The sequence below is a fragment of the Eurosta solidaginis genome, chromosome 3 (assembly GCF_040869045.1).
Source record: "Eurosta solidaginis isolate ZX-2024a chromosome 3, ASM4086904v1, whole genome shotgun sequence".
NCBI lineage: Eukaryota > Metazoa > Arthropoda > Insecta > Diptera > Tephritidae > Eurosta > Eurosta solidaginis.
In genome coordinates, this window is record NC_090321.1 from 22,565,001 (window position 1) to 22,581,727 (window position 16,727).

The 16,727-nt window shown below is 39.1% G+C and overlaps 1 protein-coding gene across 9 annotated transcripts in view; it reads right to left on the reverse strand.

The window, feature by feature from the left end:
* The window catches only part of ths (thisbe), a 481,670-nt gene that overhangs the window by 35,248 nt on the left and 429,695 nt on the right, over positions 1–16,727 (reverse strand). For all 9 annotated transcript variants that reach the window (XM_067771239.1, XM_067771235.1, XM_067771236.1 and 6 more), the window contains one exon: positions 12,939–13,057. In XM_067771239.1, the coding sequence (XP_067627340.1) occupies positions 12,939–13,057 (119 nt within the window). The remainder of the gene's footprint in view (positions 1–12,938; positions 13,058–16,727) is intronic.

Here is a 16,727-nt window from a genome sequence, read left to right on the forward strand (position 1 = left end):
AGCTTCTAGTATTTGCCAAGAGGACGGAGTTATTTTATAACATAGGTCCTGGTTTTTGATAGGGTTTTTCAGTTTGGTCGTTAAAACAAATTTCTGGTAACACTACGGACCCAATCAGTCTATGTGAGGTCCTCATGGACCGGCCAGTTCAACCTACCTACCTAGCATGGATAACACCAAACAGTATTCATTGGTGCTATCTCCTTACCAATCATAGCTTGTTCTATAGCTTGATGTGTCGTGTTATCGAAAGTCCTTGGGATGTCAACAAAAAGGCGGGGGGATATATTTTCACACTCGCCCTTTAATTTTTTCCCTGGCTTTAGTATAAATACTACCTATATTTCTAATCACCTGTTTGGAATATTACCGAGTAGTAGAGATGTTTTATATAAGTTGGATACAGCGGCGGGTATAAAGTTTATTCATTGCTGTAACAGACAAGGATATACCCCATCCGGTACTGGTGACTGTAACGGGCTGAAAGTATACAAAGCCCATTGCTCTCGCTTAAAAGTTTGTTGATATAGTTTTTTCTTTTTCACTAACTATGCGCAAGCCTCCCATTATATGTGACTGTAAATAGCTATACAGTCGGGAAAAGAAGTTTTAAGTAAGAATTTGCATGTCTCTTTCCGATGCTTGGTGTAGCTGGTATCTGCCTTTTTTCGAGTGCCAATTACATTCTTTCGACTTATGGAGAGGAAGTTTTGCAGTCGCACCGCTGTTGGAATTGTTGGAATGCCATTCATACTCTCATAATTTTCACTCCAGGTAGCTCTCCTAGTTCTTTGTTGTGATGTATGTTGGAACGATTTTCCACCCTTGTCAAATTTAGTTTTGAGACAATCCGGTTTCGGCGTTGTGCCATCATCAGTGTCGATTTTGTTCTGATCTGTTATTGTCGTTTGTCCTGTATTTATAGCTCCTAGGCACATGAGCAGGTATTGTCGAAATTGATGCTTGTGTATATTTAGTTATGTGTATGTGCTGTGTGTTCATTCAGAACCGAGGGTGGTTTTTACTGATCGATTTGTGTGGCTGATAGGCAGGTAAAAGTCAGTAATTCTAGTCCTTTGACCTTCTTTGTGGGTTTTTTGCTTTGGTGCGTTTATAGTTTTGTGTTTATTTGTTGTTGTGTTTGTCTGTTGTACCTTGGTGATTACTTTCTTGTAAACAAGTTTTAAAGGCCCAAATATTGTGAAATAGTGTTTATCTGTTCGTTTATTTTTCTACCGTCAAATGTTTTCTGTTCGTAGATTTCCATGTTTTCGAGTACGTTCAGACGCGGGCCTTTTGCTTCTATGTGAAGGACCCTAACTGTTTTATTGATGGTTGCTGGGGAACATTCATTTTCGCCCATGTGATTCGCGAAGTTAGAATCTGGTATAATGTATTGATTCCGTATTTTTTTGCTGTTATCTCTAATGTATTCTCTGAACCTCGTTCTTATTTGCCGTCCTGTTTGTCCTATATAACTGTTTTGGCATCCGCAGGTAAGTTTGTATACGCCGTAGCTACTAAACCGATCCTCTGAGTTGATGTTAGTTCATAGTTTTCGCCCTAGATTATTCGATGTTTTGAACGCAGTGTTAATGTTGTATTTTTTGAAGACGTTTGCCAATTTTTATGTTGCTTTTCCAGTATATGTCATAGTCGTTGCTTTTCATTATTTATTTTTGGTTCTGCATACGGCCTTCTGAGCTTATCTACTGGTGCTTTTTTATATCCGTTGTTTGCAGCAATGTTATATATTACTTCAAGCTATCTCTTGTATTCTTCTTGTGCAAAAGGTATTCTTTCAAGTATATTTACCAAATGCCTTAATTCTGCGCATTTTTATGCTGTTGGGGGTCAGTTGAGGTATTATGTATCATTGTGTCGGTGGCCGTTGGCTTTTTATATATGTCGTAGTTAAATATTTTGGGAACTTTATCAGTATTTATCGTGAGGTCTAGATAGTTGATTCCCCAGTCTTTATCGGTGTAATTGTAAATTTGTTGTATGAGGTTAGAGCGATTCTGTACGAATTCCAACTCCACACAGCTCTTACTATATTAAACAGCTTCCTTGCTATCTCAGCCGCCAAGCCTTTTTCTTCATCAACTCTGATTCCAAGTATGACGTGTATTTCTTTAGAATAACGTTAGTCACATTTGAATTGCATCAGTGCGAAATGTTAATCTATAAATAACCCCTACAGTCTAACTTTTGATTGTTAACACGAAAATATCGAACAATGATCAAAGTAATTTACAACGTGTAAACCGCTTAAGTGCTTAAGAAGCCGCATAACCTAAGGCGCCTTTCTCAATTAATTTATATGAACTTCTCAACACGTATAGGTACATACATCTATCTTGAGCTAGTAATCAGAGCAGCGAGAATTGGCCATTGCAGACTGCACACACTTGCATACATAGTATAAAAATATAAAAAATTAAACAAGAAATATATTTTGTCTACAGCTTATAGCAAATTAAAAGCCAATTCAATTCTATTTTTTATTAAATACAAGCACCTTAAGTAAGTAAAGTCACAAGTCAACTTTCAAAATGTGTGCGAGTGCGAGTGCGGGTGTCACTTTAATACCGCCTTGCACATTAATTAGGATTTGTAGCAGTGGAGGCGAAACAGTAGAATGAAACGCCTACACGCCTGCGCATAGCCACCGCCAATATTTTATTATCAATTCATTTTTGAACTTTTTTTTACTCAATTTACTTACTTCCAAATTTCTAGTTTTATTAACTAATTGCATTGCATAGATAATATTTTTTATGTGCGTATGTGTGTGTGTGTGACAATTTTCAGTGACATTTTATATGTGACAATGCTTAGCTGTCTAACGGTAGTTGACATTAGCTAAATGACAATTGTCAACTGAGTGACAGTTGAATTTTTAAATGCTCAGCTCTTTTGCAAACTGAGTGGTGCAATATTTTTTGCTGCGAATGCTACTCACGATGTGTGAGCATAGTGAATTGTGAAAATTTGTATGCGTCACAACAATGCCGTGAGCGACAGGCAGTTTAGGCAGGCATAATCAATACAAAAAAGGCTTAAGAAGTTTAAATTGGTTTTAGAATGTTATAAAGTTTAACTAAATGAATATAAATGCAAATTTGTGAATGATTTTGATTTCAATTGAATTGATTTGATCATGCTTGTGTGAAGTTGGATACTTCAGTCAAACACTTGGTGACACTTTGAGCTGTGCTCATTGTATTATTGATGTTGATAACTTGACGTTTCTTGTTATTATTGTTGATTAAAGTGAATTACGTGCATACTTTTTTGTCGGCCAATGTTAGCAGTATATGTGAATTACAACTGTCTCCATTACTAAGAGCCATCTTAATAGTAGGTTCATATTCACTAACTCAGTTGCTCTGCGAGAGCATTTGCCTTTATGTTCCTGCATGCTTTGGTTTACGGCTTTCATTATATTTTGCATTCTACTTAATATGGAGAATTAAAAAGCATTGGTACCCTGCAACCCAAATATTTACTTTACGCAAATATTCCCTGAATGATTTCAAAACCATTTCTAAATAATCCGAAAAACCAACGCAACAATCTATAAATATTGCTGAAAAAGTGCAAAAACCAATTCCACAGCAGGTTGGAAGTTATATTGCAATCTTGTAAACATTCCGAAAGAGGCGAGAGGAAGTCTAGACTCCTCTTTCATCATCACCCATATCTCTGTGCAATACAAGCTATTTTACACCGACATCGGCCACAAGGAAAATGCTCTTAACATTCCTCATGTCAACATTCCCCCGTTACCTGCTGCCCCCGTCGACGATACCGCTTTAATATCTGTTCCATACTCACTGGCCGAAATTGCATAATTTTCTCTAATGGCCATCACGATCTGTAGCATTTCAAACTGCATGCAGACAATAACGGAGAGATTTTGGCAGAGCAAATATACGACACGACGTTCTGCACGGTGAACAGGGATGCCGTCACACATGTGGGAGGAAATCGTCATGGCTCGTCAAACATTTCCATCGTTTAAGTGCGTTAACTGGCAGTCGAACTACCCCTTACTCTTCTCGCTGGAACGATTAGCCGATTTCATCATACATATCTGAACATCGCACATTCATTTCAAAAAGGGAAGTAGTTTCGCTGTAGGCTAAATAGCATACACATCCATGCTTTTTGCTGCCATTCCAATTTCGACTGATGTCCGTGAAGGAAACGTGCTTTTCGCACGGTCGTTGGATCCGCATCTGCTGGGATTCATGGGGTTGATAAGCGGACTACAAAGCTTCAGAGCTTCCGCAACCCAATTGTCAACCTCACCTACGCTACGTTGCAAACACGAATGTATCATACACATATCTAGCAGGCAAAGCTTTGGCGACCCCAATCTACTCATTGAACTAGGGGGTGGGGGCGGTATGCCCTAGAAGGTTTAATGTGGTCATATTAATCTTTTCCGAGATGGTCGAGCTGGTGCCTTAATGGTGCCTTTTACCGGAATGTATCGGATCTGCCTCCGACAGAGGACCCTCAACATCGATAACACTCCGCAACCCTTTCAAGGTGTTGCTAGCGCAAAATATAGCTTCTCCAACCCAAGTGTCAACCTCACCTACCCGTGGCGAATCCTGTTACTCTAAAACGCGGGGCTCTGGCGACCCCAAGCTCATCATGGATTTAGGGGGTGGAAGGGCGGGATGGCCTTGAAGGTTTCATGTTGTCATACTAAGACGTTCCCGAGATGGTCGAGCTGGTGCCTTAATGGTGCTTCTAACCGGAACGTACCGGAAAAGGACCATCAACAACATAACACTCCCCACAACCTTCGGGGAGTGTCGTTATCGTTAATACAACACAACAACATCCGCGTCTGAGCGTGACCTGGTGCGACTTTAGGCACCCTCAAATCAGAGACATAAGCTTGCACATCAGACAGCTTGTGAATAAACACAATCTCGCAAAATGAGAGGAACATCTACAGGACTGTAACCTCTTTGCCGCGTCGGTTAAGCTACGGACATCCGAAAGTCCAGCTCTCATCCGATAGAGGAAAATACAAAATTTCCATCGTCTTCGGCAATAAAGTGCTGTCGAACGCGAGATATTGCTGGAGCGTTTTCTGTCGGCAATATGTAATGTACTCCTTTATTGAAATACACCAACGGCAGGAAAAAAATACGCGCACAGAATCATAAACATAAATATGGTGCTTCTCCCATCACTATCACCACCAAAAGGGATGAAGAAACCATCAAACATGCTTAACCATCAAAAGCATTCTCCCAGGAATATAAGAGGACATCTCTCCAAGCACTACGAAGATATTTGGAACAGATGAGTATAAACACGTGCTCAGCCTCATATACAAAAAAACACAGTCTTATGATAAATGTCCGGCGAACCCTGTTCTCAGTGTCCATCCAATTCAAGAAACTAGCAGTTGAGGAAAAGATTTCCCAGGGAATTAGCCGATTAAGGTAAACTAGAAAATACTGATGGGAGAGGAAATAAAAGAGGAAGAGAGTTGTATAGAGGAGAGGCAGGTTGATAGATAGAGAAAGTCAGAACAATGTCTGTACGGTCTGTAGAGATGTTTAGAATAAAGTTCTGTTAAGCCCAAGTTTTTTTTTGCTATCAGGTAAATTTCTAAGCTCTAATTTGTTGAAGTATCGTTGCTGTAAAACTTCTGCCTCTATATTATAACTTTAAACGAGCAATTCTTGTATATTTGTATGTTTGTATAGCCGAACGATCTCGGGAATAGCTTAACCGATTTAAATGAGAGATAACGTTCACCTTCTAAGATTTTCTACCTAGGTGTTGCAACTCAGAATGTTTCACAAGGTTGCCACCTATTCGAGATTAAAAAAAAATTGCATGATATATGCCGATATGGGTATCAAACGAAAGGTATTTCAATCCGCATTACAATAGGGACATTTTTGAGTAGGGTTGCCACCTATTCGAAATTAACAAAAAATTGCATGAGATATGCCGATATGGGTATCAAACGAAAGGTATTTCACTCCGCATTACAATAGGGACATTTTTGAGTAGGGTTGCCATTTAGGGTTACCACCTATTTGAAATTAAAAAAACATTGCATGAGATATGCCGATATGGGTATCAAACGAAAGGTATTTCACTCCGCATTACAATAGGGACATTTTTGAGAAGGGTTGCCACCTATTCGAAACAAAAAAAATTGCAAGAGATATGCCGATATGGGTATCAAACGAAAGGTATTTCACTCCGCATAACAATAGGGACATTTTTGAGTAGTGTTGCCATTTAGGGTTGCCATCTATTCGAAATAAAAAAAAAATTGCAAGAGATATGCCGATATGGGTATCGAACGACAGGTATTTCACTCTGCATTACAATAGGAACATTTTTGAGTATGGTTGCCGTTTAGGGTTGGGGTAGTTAGACGAAATAGTATTGCCATTTAGGGTTGCCATCTATTCGAAATAAAAAAAAATTGCATGAAATATGCCGATATGGGTACCAAACGAAAGGTATTTCACTCCGCATAACAATAGGGACATTTTTGAGTAGTGTTGCCATTTAGGGTTGCCATCTATTCGAAATAAAAAAAAAATTGCAAGAGATATGCCGATATGGGTATCGAACGACAGGTATTTCACTCTGCATTACAATAGGAACATTTTTGAGTAGGGTTGCCATTTAGGGTTGGTGTAGTTAGACGAAATAGTACTCTACTTAGTCATATTCTATTAAAGCTTCAAAGAAAAATATTAAAGTTAAAAATCTTATATAATCTTAATCTTATTAAATAACCACAAGTGTAAGTTGTGTCTCGTTTATATGTATACCTAGTTGCATGACGTAATTTTTAATGACCATGTATCTGAAATGAACGTCCCCTTTTTATACATTTGTGTTTACTTATAGTCCTGAAGATGGCTTCAGACTGAAGCCGAAATATTGAGAAATTAAAACAAGTAAGGAAGGTTAAGTTCGGGTGTAACCGAACATTACATACTCAGTTGAGAGCTATGGTGGCAACATAAGGGAAAATAACCATGTAGGAAAATGAACCGAGGGTAACCCTGGAATGTGTTTGTATGACATGTGTATCAAATGAAAGGCATTAAAGATTATTTTATGAGGGAGTGGGCCATAGTTCTATAGGTGGACGCCATTTAGGGATATAGCCATAAAGGTGGATCAGGGTTGACTCTAGAATGCGTTTGTACGTTATGGGTATCAAATGAAAGGTGCTAATGAGTATTTTAAAAGGGAGTAATCCTTAGTTCCATAGGTGGACGCCGTTTCGAGATATCGCCACAAAGGTGGACCAGGGGTGACCCTAGAATTTGTTTGTACAATATGGGCATCAAACGAGTGGTGTTAATGAGTATTTTAAAAGGGAGTGGGCCTTAGTTCTATAGGTGGATGCCGTTTCGAAATATCGCCATAAAGGTGGACCAGTGGTGACTCTAGAATGTGTTTGTACGATATGGGTATCAAATTAAAGGTATTAATGAGGGTTTTGAAAGGGAGTGGTGGTTGTTGTATAGGTGGTCGCCTTTTCGAGATATCGCCATAAAGGAGGGCCAGGGGTGACTCTAGAATGCGTTTGTACGATATGGGTATCAAAATAAAGGTGTTAATGAGTATTTTAAAAGGGAGTAATCCTTAGTTCCATAGGTGGACGCCGTTTCGAGATATCGCCATAAAGGTGGGCCAGGGGTGACCCTAGAATTTGTTTGTACAATATGGGCATCAAACGAAAGGTGTTAATGAGAGTTTTAAAAGGGGTGGTGGTTGTTGTATAGGTGGTCGTATTTTCGAGATATCGCCATAAAGGTAGACCAGAGGTGACCATAGAATTTGTTTGTACAATATGGGTATCAAACGAAAGGTGTTAATGAGTATTTTAAAAGGGAGTGGGCCTTAGTTCTATAGGTGGATGCCGTTTCGAAATATCGCCATAAAGGTGGACCAGTGGTGACTCTAGAATGTGTTTGTACGATATGGGCATCAAATTAAAGGTATTAATGAGGGTTTTGAAAGGGAGTGGTGGTTGTTGTACAGGTGGACGCCATTTCGAGATATCGCCATAAAGGTGGACCAGGGGTGACCCTAGAATTTGTTTGTACAATATGGGTATCAAAAGAAAGGTGTTAATGAGTATTTAAAAGTGAGTAATCCTTAGTTCCATAGGCGGACGCCGTTTCGAGATATCGCCATAAAGGTGGACCAGGCGTGACCCTAGAATTTGTTTGTACAATATGGGCATCAAACGAAAGGTGTTAATGAGTATTTTAAAAGGGAGTGGGCCTTAGTTCTATAGGTGGACGCCGTTTCGAAATATCGCCATAAAGGTGGACCAGGGGTGACTCTAGAATGTGTTTGTACGATATGGGCATCAAATTAAAGGTATTAATGAGGGTTTTGAAAGGGAGTGGTGGTTGTTGTACAGGTGGACGCCATTTCGAGATATCGCCATAAAGGTGGACCAGGGGTGACCCTAGAATTTGTTTGTACAATATGGGTATCAAAAGAAAGGTGTTAATGAGTATTTTAAAAGTGAGTAATCCTTAGTTCCATAGGCGGACGCCGTTTCGAGATATCGCCATAAAGGTGGACCAGGCGTGACCCTAGAATTTGTTTGTACGATATGGGTATCAAATTAAAGGTATTAATGAGAGTTTTAAAAGGGAGTGGTGGTTGTTGTATAGGTGGTCGTATTTGCGAGATATCGCCATAAAGGTGGACCAGGGGTGACCCTAAAATTTGTTTGTAAAATATGGGTATCAAAAGAAAGGTGTTAATGAGTATTTTAAAAGGGAGTAATCCTTAGTGATGAGCTGATGAGCTATACGCAGACATCAACATAGTCCAGCGAATTAAAACGCAGCGGCTGCGCTGGCTAGGCCATGTTATGCGAATGAAAGATGATGCTCCGGCCAAGAAAGTGTTTCTATCGGAACCCGCCTATGGAAGCAGAGGTAGAGGGTGGCCCCCACTCCGTTGGAAGGACTAGGTGGAAAACGATTTAAACTCCCTTGGTGTGACCAATTGGCGCCGGTTGGCGGAGCGAAGAAGCGACTGGCGCGCCTTGTTGGACGGCCATAACCGTTTAGACGGTTAAGCGCCAATTAAGTAAGTAAGTAAGTAATCCTTAGTTCCATAGGTGGACGCCGTTTCGAGATATCGCCATAAAGGTGGAGCAGGGGTGGCCCTAGACTTTGTTTGTACAATATGAGTATCAAAATAAAGGTGTTAATGAGTATTTTAAAAGGGAGTAATCCTTAGTTCCATAGGTGGATGCCTTTTCGGGGTATCGTAATAAAGGTGGACCAGGGGGACTCTAGACTTTGTTTGTACGATATGGGTATCAAATGAAAGGTGTTACTGAGCATTTTAAGAGGGAGTGGGCCTTAGGTCTATCGGTGGACGCCTTTTCGAGATATCGCCATAAAGGTGGACCAGGGGTGACTTTAGAATATGTTTGTACGATATGGGTATCAAATGAAAAGTGTTAATGAGTATTTTAAAAGAGCGTGGGGCTTAGTTCTATAGGTGGACGCCTTTTCGAGTTATCGCCATAAAGGTGGACCAGGGGTGACTCTAGAATGAGTTTGTACGATATAGGTATCAAATTAAAGGTATTAATGAGAGTTTTAAAAGGGAGTGGTGTGAAGGCGTTTTCCAGATATCGACCAAAATGTAGACCAGGGTGACCCAGAACATCATCTGTTGGATACCGCTAATTTATTTATATATGTAATACCTGCCAAGATTTTAAGGGTTTTTTATTTCGCCCTGCAGAACTTTTTCATTTTCTTCTACTTAATATGGTAGGTGTCACAACCATTTTATAAAGTTTTTTCTAAAGTTATATTTCGCGTCAATAAAACAATCCAATTACCTTACCATGTTTCATCCCTTTTTTCGTATTTGGTATAGAATTATGGCATTTTTTTCTTTTTTCGTAATTTTCGATATCGAAAAAGTGGGCGTGGTCATTGTCGGATTTAGTTCATTTTTCATACCAAGATAAAGTGAGTTCAAGTAAGCACGTGAACTAAGTTCATTAAAGATATGTTGATTTTTGCTCAAGTTATCGGGTTAACGGCCATGCGGAAAGACAGACGGACGACTGTGTATAAAAACTGGGCGTGGCATCAACCGATTTTGCCCATTTTCACAGAAAACAGTTAGCGTCATAAAATCTATGCCCCTACCAAATTTCAAAAGGATTGGTTAATTTTTGTTCGACTTATGGCGTTAAAAGTATCCTAGACAAATTAAATGAAAAAGGGCGGAGCCATGCCCATTTTGAAATTTTCTTTTATTTTTGTATTTTGTTGCACCATATCATTACTGGAGTTGAATGTTGACATAATTTACTTATATACTGTAAAGATATTAAATTTTTTGTAAAAATTTTACTTTAAAAAATTTTTTTTTTAAAAGTGGGCGTGATCCTTCTCCGATTTTGCTAATTTTTATTAAGCGTACATATAGTAATAGGAGTAACGTTCCTGCCAAATTTCATCATGATATCTTCAACGACTGCCAAATTACTGCTTGCAAAACTTTTAAATTACCTTCTTTTAAAAGTGGGCGGTGCCACGCCCATTGTCCAAAATTTTACTAATTTTCTATTCTGCGTCATAAGTTCAACTCATCTACCAAGTTTCGTCGCTTTAGCTGTCTTTTGTAATGAATTATCGCACTTTTTCGGTTTTTCGAAATTTTCGATATCGAAAAAGTGGGCGTGGTTATTGTTCGATATCGTTCATTTTAAATAGCGATCTGAGATGAGTACTCAGGAACCTACATACCAAATTTCATCAAGATACCTCAAAATTTACTCAAGTTATCGTGTTAACGGACGGACGGACGGACGGACGGACGGACGGACATGGCTCAATCAAATTTTTTTTTCGATCCTGATTATTTTGATACATGGAAGTCTATATCTATCTCGATTCCTTTATATATGTACAACCAACCGTTATCCAATCAAACTTAATATACTCTATGAGCTCTTCTGAACTGAGTATAAAAACAATGAAATTTTAAACATTGTGTTTTATTTAACCACGGCCTTTAAGCTCATTATTATTAACATAACATAAACGCATAAGGCTATAAAAATTACCAAAAATGTTAAAAATCTTCTTAAAAAAATCTTGCACATGATTCTACCTAATAATTTTAATTTCACACATGGTAATAAAATTGAAATGCAATATCAAGGAACCGTGGCAAATTCTAGCAAAATATATTTAAATGGATATTTTTGGCAAATATGGAATGAATAATTGCAATTTCTCACAGATTACTATTAGAAAGATTTCTTACCATAGCAAAAAGATATCCCACCATGGTAATTTGCTACCGTAAAACACTAGAGGCGTATGTTCAATTCGAAAATGACATCCAACCATTTAACTACTTACCAGCAGATGGCGCTTATGGAAGTAAGTTGACATTTAATTAAACTAACTGATTGTTGTCATAACTGGTAGTTGTCATTCGTGAAATTTACAAGTTTTTGGATTGTAATAAAAGTGTAAAACTTTCATAGTGTACAACTAAAAAAATGTTTGAAATTAATAATTCGGCGCATGAAGATACTCGACCTAAATAACTTAGTTCTCAATTTCACTAATTGTCATAACAATCCCTTATACTATAGGTTGGAATTACCAATTCAAAATTTTCATTCCAGTTCAATTTGCGGTTAGTGTTTGATATGTTTTTGAAATCTTTTTTTCAAGGAAATCAAATATTGGTAAGTAAAAATATATTACATATGTAGGTACATAAAAAAAGTAGAGTTTGATTAATGATGGCATGTAGAACAAAGTATGTTATGCGGCATACTCGAAGATTGCCGAGCAAAGCTCGGTCGCCCAGGTACTATATATTTACATTAGCCACCTCTTTCTGCGCAATGGGCCTTCATCAACGCTTGGTTTGGATAGATATATGTTGGGATTTGGAAACATATACCGTCAATCCCGAATTTTTGTATTGAGGTCTCCCAGATACTCTTCCGAAACTTCATGAAATTGTTCCAGATCGTCAATCAGCAGTATGTTTCCTTATTCCTTAGTGATAAAAAGTGATACTATGAAGATCTAGCCATTCAGTTCCATTGATTAAAACTATTTTCATGCCCTCTCAGGAAAAACAAAATAAACCCTCCCACAAAAGCGTTATTTTCCTGCACGTTACTTCATATTTTATATTGAAAAAATAAATGCTGCAGATAAGTCAAGAAGCATCACTTAAATTTATGAAGGCGAGTATTGTCAAATGCGACTCCATTTTGTTATATGTATTGACTTCACTTGTGTGGTTTATTGCATCATGGAGCTAACTCTTGTTGTTGTTGTTTTAGCGATAAGGTTGCTCCCCGAAGGCTTTGGGGAGTGTTACCGATGTGATGGTCCTTTGCCGGATACAGATCCGGTACGCTCCGGTACCACATCACCATTAAGGTGCTAGCCCGATTATCTCGGGAACGATTTATGTGGCCACATTAAACCTTCAGGCCATCCCCTCCCTCCCCAACCCCAAGTTCCATGAGGAGCATAGGGTCGCCAGAGCCTCGTCTGTTAGTAGAACAGGATTCGCCGCGGATAGGTGAGGTTGAAAAATGGGTTTGGAGAATCTATATATTGCGCTGGCAACCTGAAGGGTTGCGCTACACAGCCCCTTGAATCTGGTATTATAGTCGCCTCTTACGACAGGCATACCTACCGCGGGTATATTCTGCCCCCTAACCCGATAGGGTGCCAACTCTTGTTGAAGTTCAATTTTGTTGTTGTTGCAGCGATAAGGACACTTCCCGAAGATTAATTAATGCACAAGCCCGACCGCCCCCTTTTTTCACGAGGAACAGTCGTCAAGTTAGTTTAATTGAACTATAAAAATATGCTTTTCTCACTTACCATTCCAACTAATTTCCACTGTTCGTTGAAACAGAGGTATCGTTGTGTTTCTTTTGCGTACAGTGCTATTTTGAGATTGTTGTTCACATAGTCCGGGAGGCCGACTATCGTTATATTTTCTGCAAATAAACAAAAAATTAAAATTTTAAAACTTCATGAACAATTAAATATTATTATTCAAGTGACTTAAACTATGAACATTTTTCTTTCCTTCGTTTCATTAGTTATTCATTGCGCTTGTAGTTCTCAACTAGTTAGTGAAATATTTGAAAGATATAGTTCACAATTTTATCTAAAATCGGGGTTTTTCATAGCAAATGAGGTGGCTCAACATGCAGCCAATACCTCAGAGCCCAAGTGCTCACCTCCAACAAATACATATAAGGTGCCACACCGGGCTTTTCACATCGAAATGATGAAGCTTTCCCTCAGATCCCCAAGTGTTCACCCCCTATTAAATACATAAAAAAGTGTAACAGGGGCTTAGCACCCTCTATTCTAGAAGAAAAATCATATACAATAAACACATAAATAAAATGTCGCACAGTCCACTTGTTTAAGTGACTTAAACTATGAACATTTTTCGTTCATTTGTTTCATTAGGCATTGAGTGTTGTTGTAATTCTCAACTGGTTAGTGAAATATTCTAAAGACAAAGCGGGGGTTTTTCAAAGCAAAACAAGGTGGCTCAACCCGCAATTAATACCTTGGAGCCCCCAGTGCTCGCCCCAATGAATAAATACAAGGTGTAACAGGTGAATAGCGACCCCCCTCTCTAAAAATAATAACATAACACACAGTCCACAAAAATAACAAATAATATAAAATATAATAACAAAAAACTATTCGCCCGTCGAATCATTAAAGCTTAGACACCACTAAAATAACAAATAATAAAATTATAAAAAGCTATTCTACGTCCAGACAGATTCTTCCTGACCAAGAACGCTTAGGTATGCCCCTTGCAAAATGCAAGCTAATGCTCAAGGAGCACATCCCCCGCGAAGCCGACAAAAGGTGGCTACAAATACCGGGGTGTCGGACATCGAACGAAACCTAGCTAAAATGGGATGCCAAAAGATCCCGGCATGCGTAAAACCTAGGTATGAATACAATTTCGATAGAAAATTTCGCCGGAAAATTCATGGTCCTGTGCCAACGGCGTAAAATCGAAGGAGCTTTAACGATGTTCTGTAGTGCAGCGTATAAGAGCCCATAGGCTTCGCTGGCTAGATGATTCCTGCGAATAGACCAATACGTTCCGGCCAATAAAGTATTTCAATCCAGACCGTAGTTTGGAAGCAGAGGAAGGGGGAGACATGAAAAAACTTTAAAAATCAAAGTCGAAAAAGTAAAAAAAATAATGAAATTTCGCAGGCTCGAAAATTATTTTTTTGTGTATGCATAGTGGAACGTTTTCCTGAGCCCAAATGATATCGAAAAATCGATGACGCGATATCGGTTAATAAATCGACCCAGTATAATGTATGTATTTATTTCCTTTTACATTTTGAGTTGGTTACTTTTCCAGTTCTTTGTATGATCGCTTAGGCATTTCATAATAAAACTATATTGAATTTTTCACATTAACTGCAATTGCTCGAGGAGATTATTGTTGTGCGCCTACTATGTATGCTGACATGAATACGCAGTGAAAGCTGACACACTAACGAATTTGTCAAATAAACCGATTTTAAAGGGTCCACTTCAATCGCTGCCTATTGCGCATGCGTGAAGTTGATTTACGTTTCCCTTTCTTTTGATGTTGTATTTGCTCGCTCAAAACTTTGTTTATTTGCTTACATCTTTGAGATCTACCGACTGAGTGTATTAAGTAGCAGCCTTGTAATGTTTGCCTTTCATTAAAGGTTGCGCAGGCGCACCTTTGTAAGTTATTTTCACTTATGCTTTATCAATTTCTTTTTTCAACGAAATTGGCATCTATTCTATGCTGTGCCGGCTACTGTGGACCGCACCACCTTGTGAAGTCATCATAAATTTGTTAATGCCCTTTGTTTGGGTTTGTTCATAGTTGAGTTTTCCACAATGGTACTGGTACTTCGAATGTTGCATGATGTCTTCCTCCTAAACACATCTGCAGCGTCCACCAGTCTTGGGATCCAACGCCCATTCTAGCAGTGTACATATTTAACAGTTTGCGCACGACAAGACCTTTGTAGACTAATAACGACTAGCATAAAGGGAGCCATTTAAACTACCCCGATAGCAGCATTTCCTGCCATTCTGCACACCGCACCTGCAGACTTAATAGACAAAAATTTAGCGCTAGCAACTGTAACAAGGCTTAAGGCCTCGGTGCATCTTGAGTGCTGGCCTTATGGCCATAGCATTATAGTGCAATCAAATTTGGGGGAAAACAGACTACATGGTCCGTTCCTAAGCTACGAAATGAAACTTGGGCCATAATTGTGGCGAAGGGACGGTGCAAAGGTGCGGAAATGCCAGAACATACTATACACGTGTATATTGATGGTTGCAAGTCAATGGGGTCGGGTCTGCTATATGCTGTATCGGTCCATAAATTAGTAGATTCTATAGGCACCCAGATCCTTAAAGTGCCTTTCGTGAATATGTATATTGATAGTCAGGCGACTATTATGACAATACGCTCATAGTTCTTCGTCAAGTACTGTCCTGTGGAATGAAAATAAGCATTGTAGAGACTTTGCTCAGGCCGGACCATGCAGTTATACTGGGTTGCCGATCGTAAAAGAATATAAAGTAACCAAAAGGCCGATGAGTTGGCAAAGGAAGGTGCAACACTCGTTCAAATGACAATAGACATCCCAATTCATTTGGGAGAAATTAAAAGAAGACAGGAGCTGCGTATGATCAATCAAGCAACAAAGGCCTGAACAAAAGCGTGTGGCTGCACAATTTCTAAGCTCATGTGCAAAGACTACGATATTAAACTCACGAAGTGGCTTATATCTCTAAAGAGAGAAGACTTAAGGCTCACGATGGGCATACTAACTGGACCTTCTGGCGTCACATGCTTATAAGTTAGGTTAGGTGTTAGATAACTGACCTATTATAGCAGGTGTGGGAAGTGCGAGCTGCAGGAAGCAACGATTGAGTACGTTCTGTGTTCGTGTCCTGCGCTCGCCAGGTCAAGGCGCCAGTTATTAGGGGTAGCAGAGTTGCCGCATCTCGAGGCAGCAATTAAACTTCTAGTAGAGGACGGAGTTATTCTATAACATAAGTGCTGGCACCTGATTGGGATTCTTCGGTTTTGTCGTCAAACAAAGTCTGGTAACACTTTGGAAACATTCAGTCTATGTGAGTTCTTTATTGGCCGACCAGTTCAGCCTAGCACGGGCACACGTGTAAAATAATTGGCTGTAGCGCATATTTGCTAGCATTTCCGTTTGCGAAATGCTGCAATTGCAGGGTCTGGCTCTAAAACTTGTAGGCCTGTGTAATTCGCGGCACTTTTCATATTGCAGCCTTAATCCTATTTGCACTACGTTTTGCTACATCTATGCATCCTCTTACGCGGTAGATTTATGTACTGATTGACATGCCACTTAAATGGGCAAATATATGCATAAGTTATACACATAAACATGATACACAGTAGATATTAATATCAGACATTCGTTTTATTTCTGTGTATGCGTGTATGTAAAAGCGGCAACACCCGCGCCAATCAAAGAGCTTACGATAAAAAAAAGCAAAAAAAAAGTAGCAAAACAAAAAACTTTCGACCAAAAAGAGCAACCACTTGCAAACTTCAACTCGTACTCAAACTCGAACTCGCATGCAGCG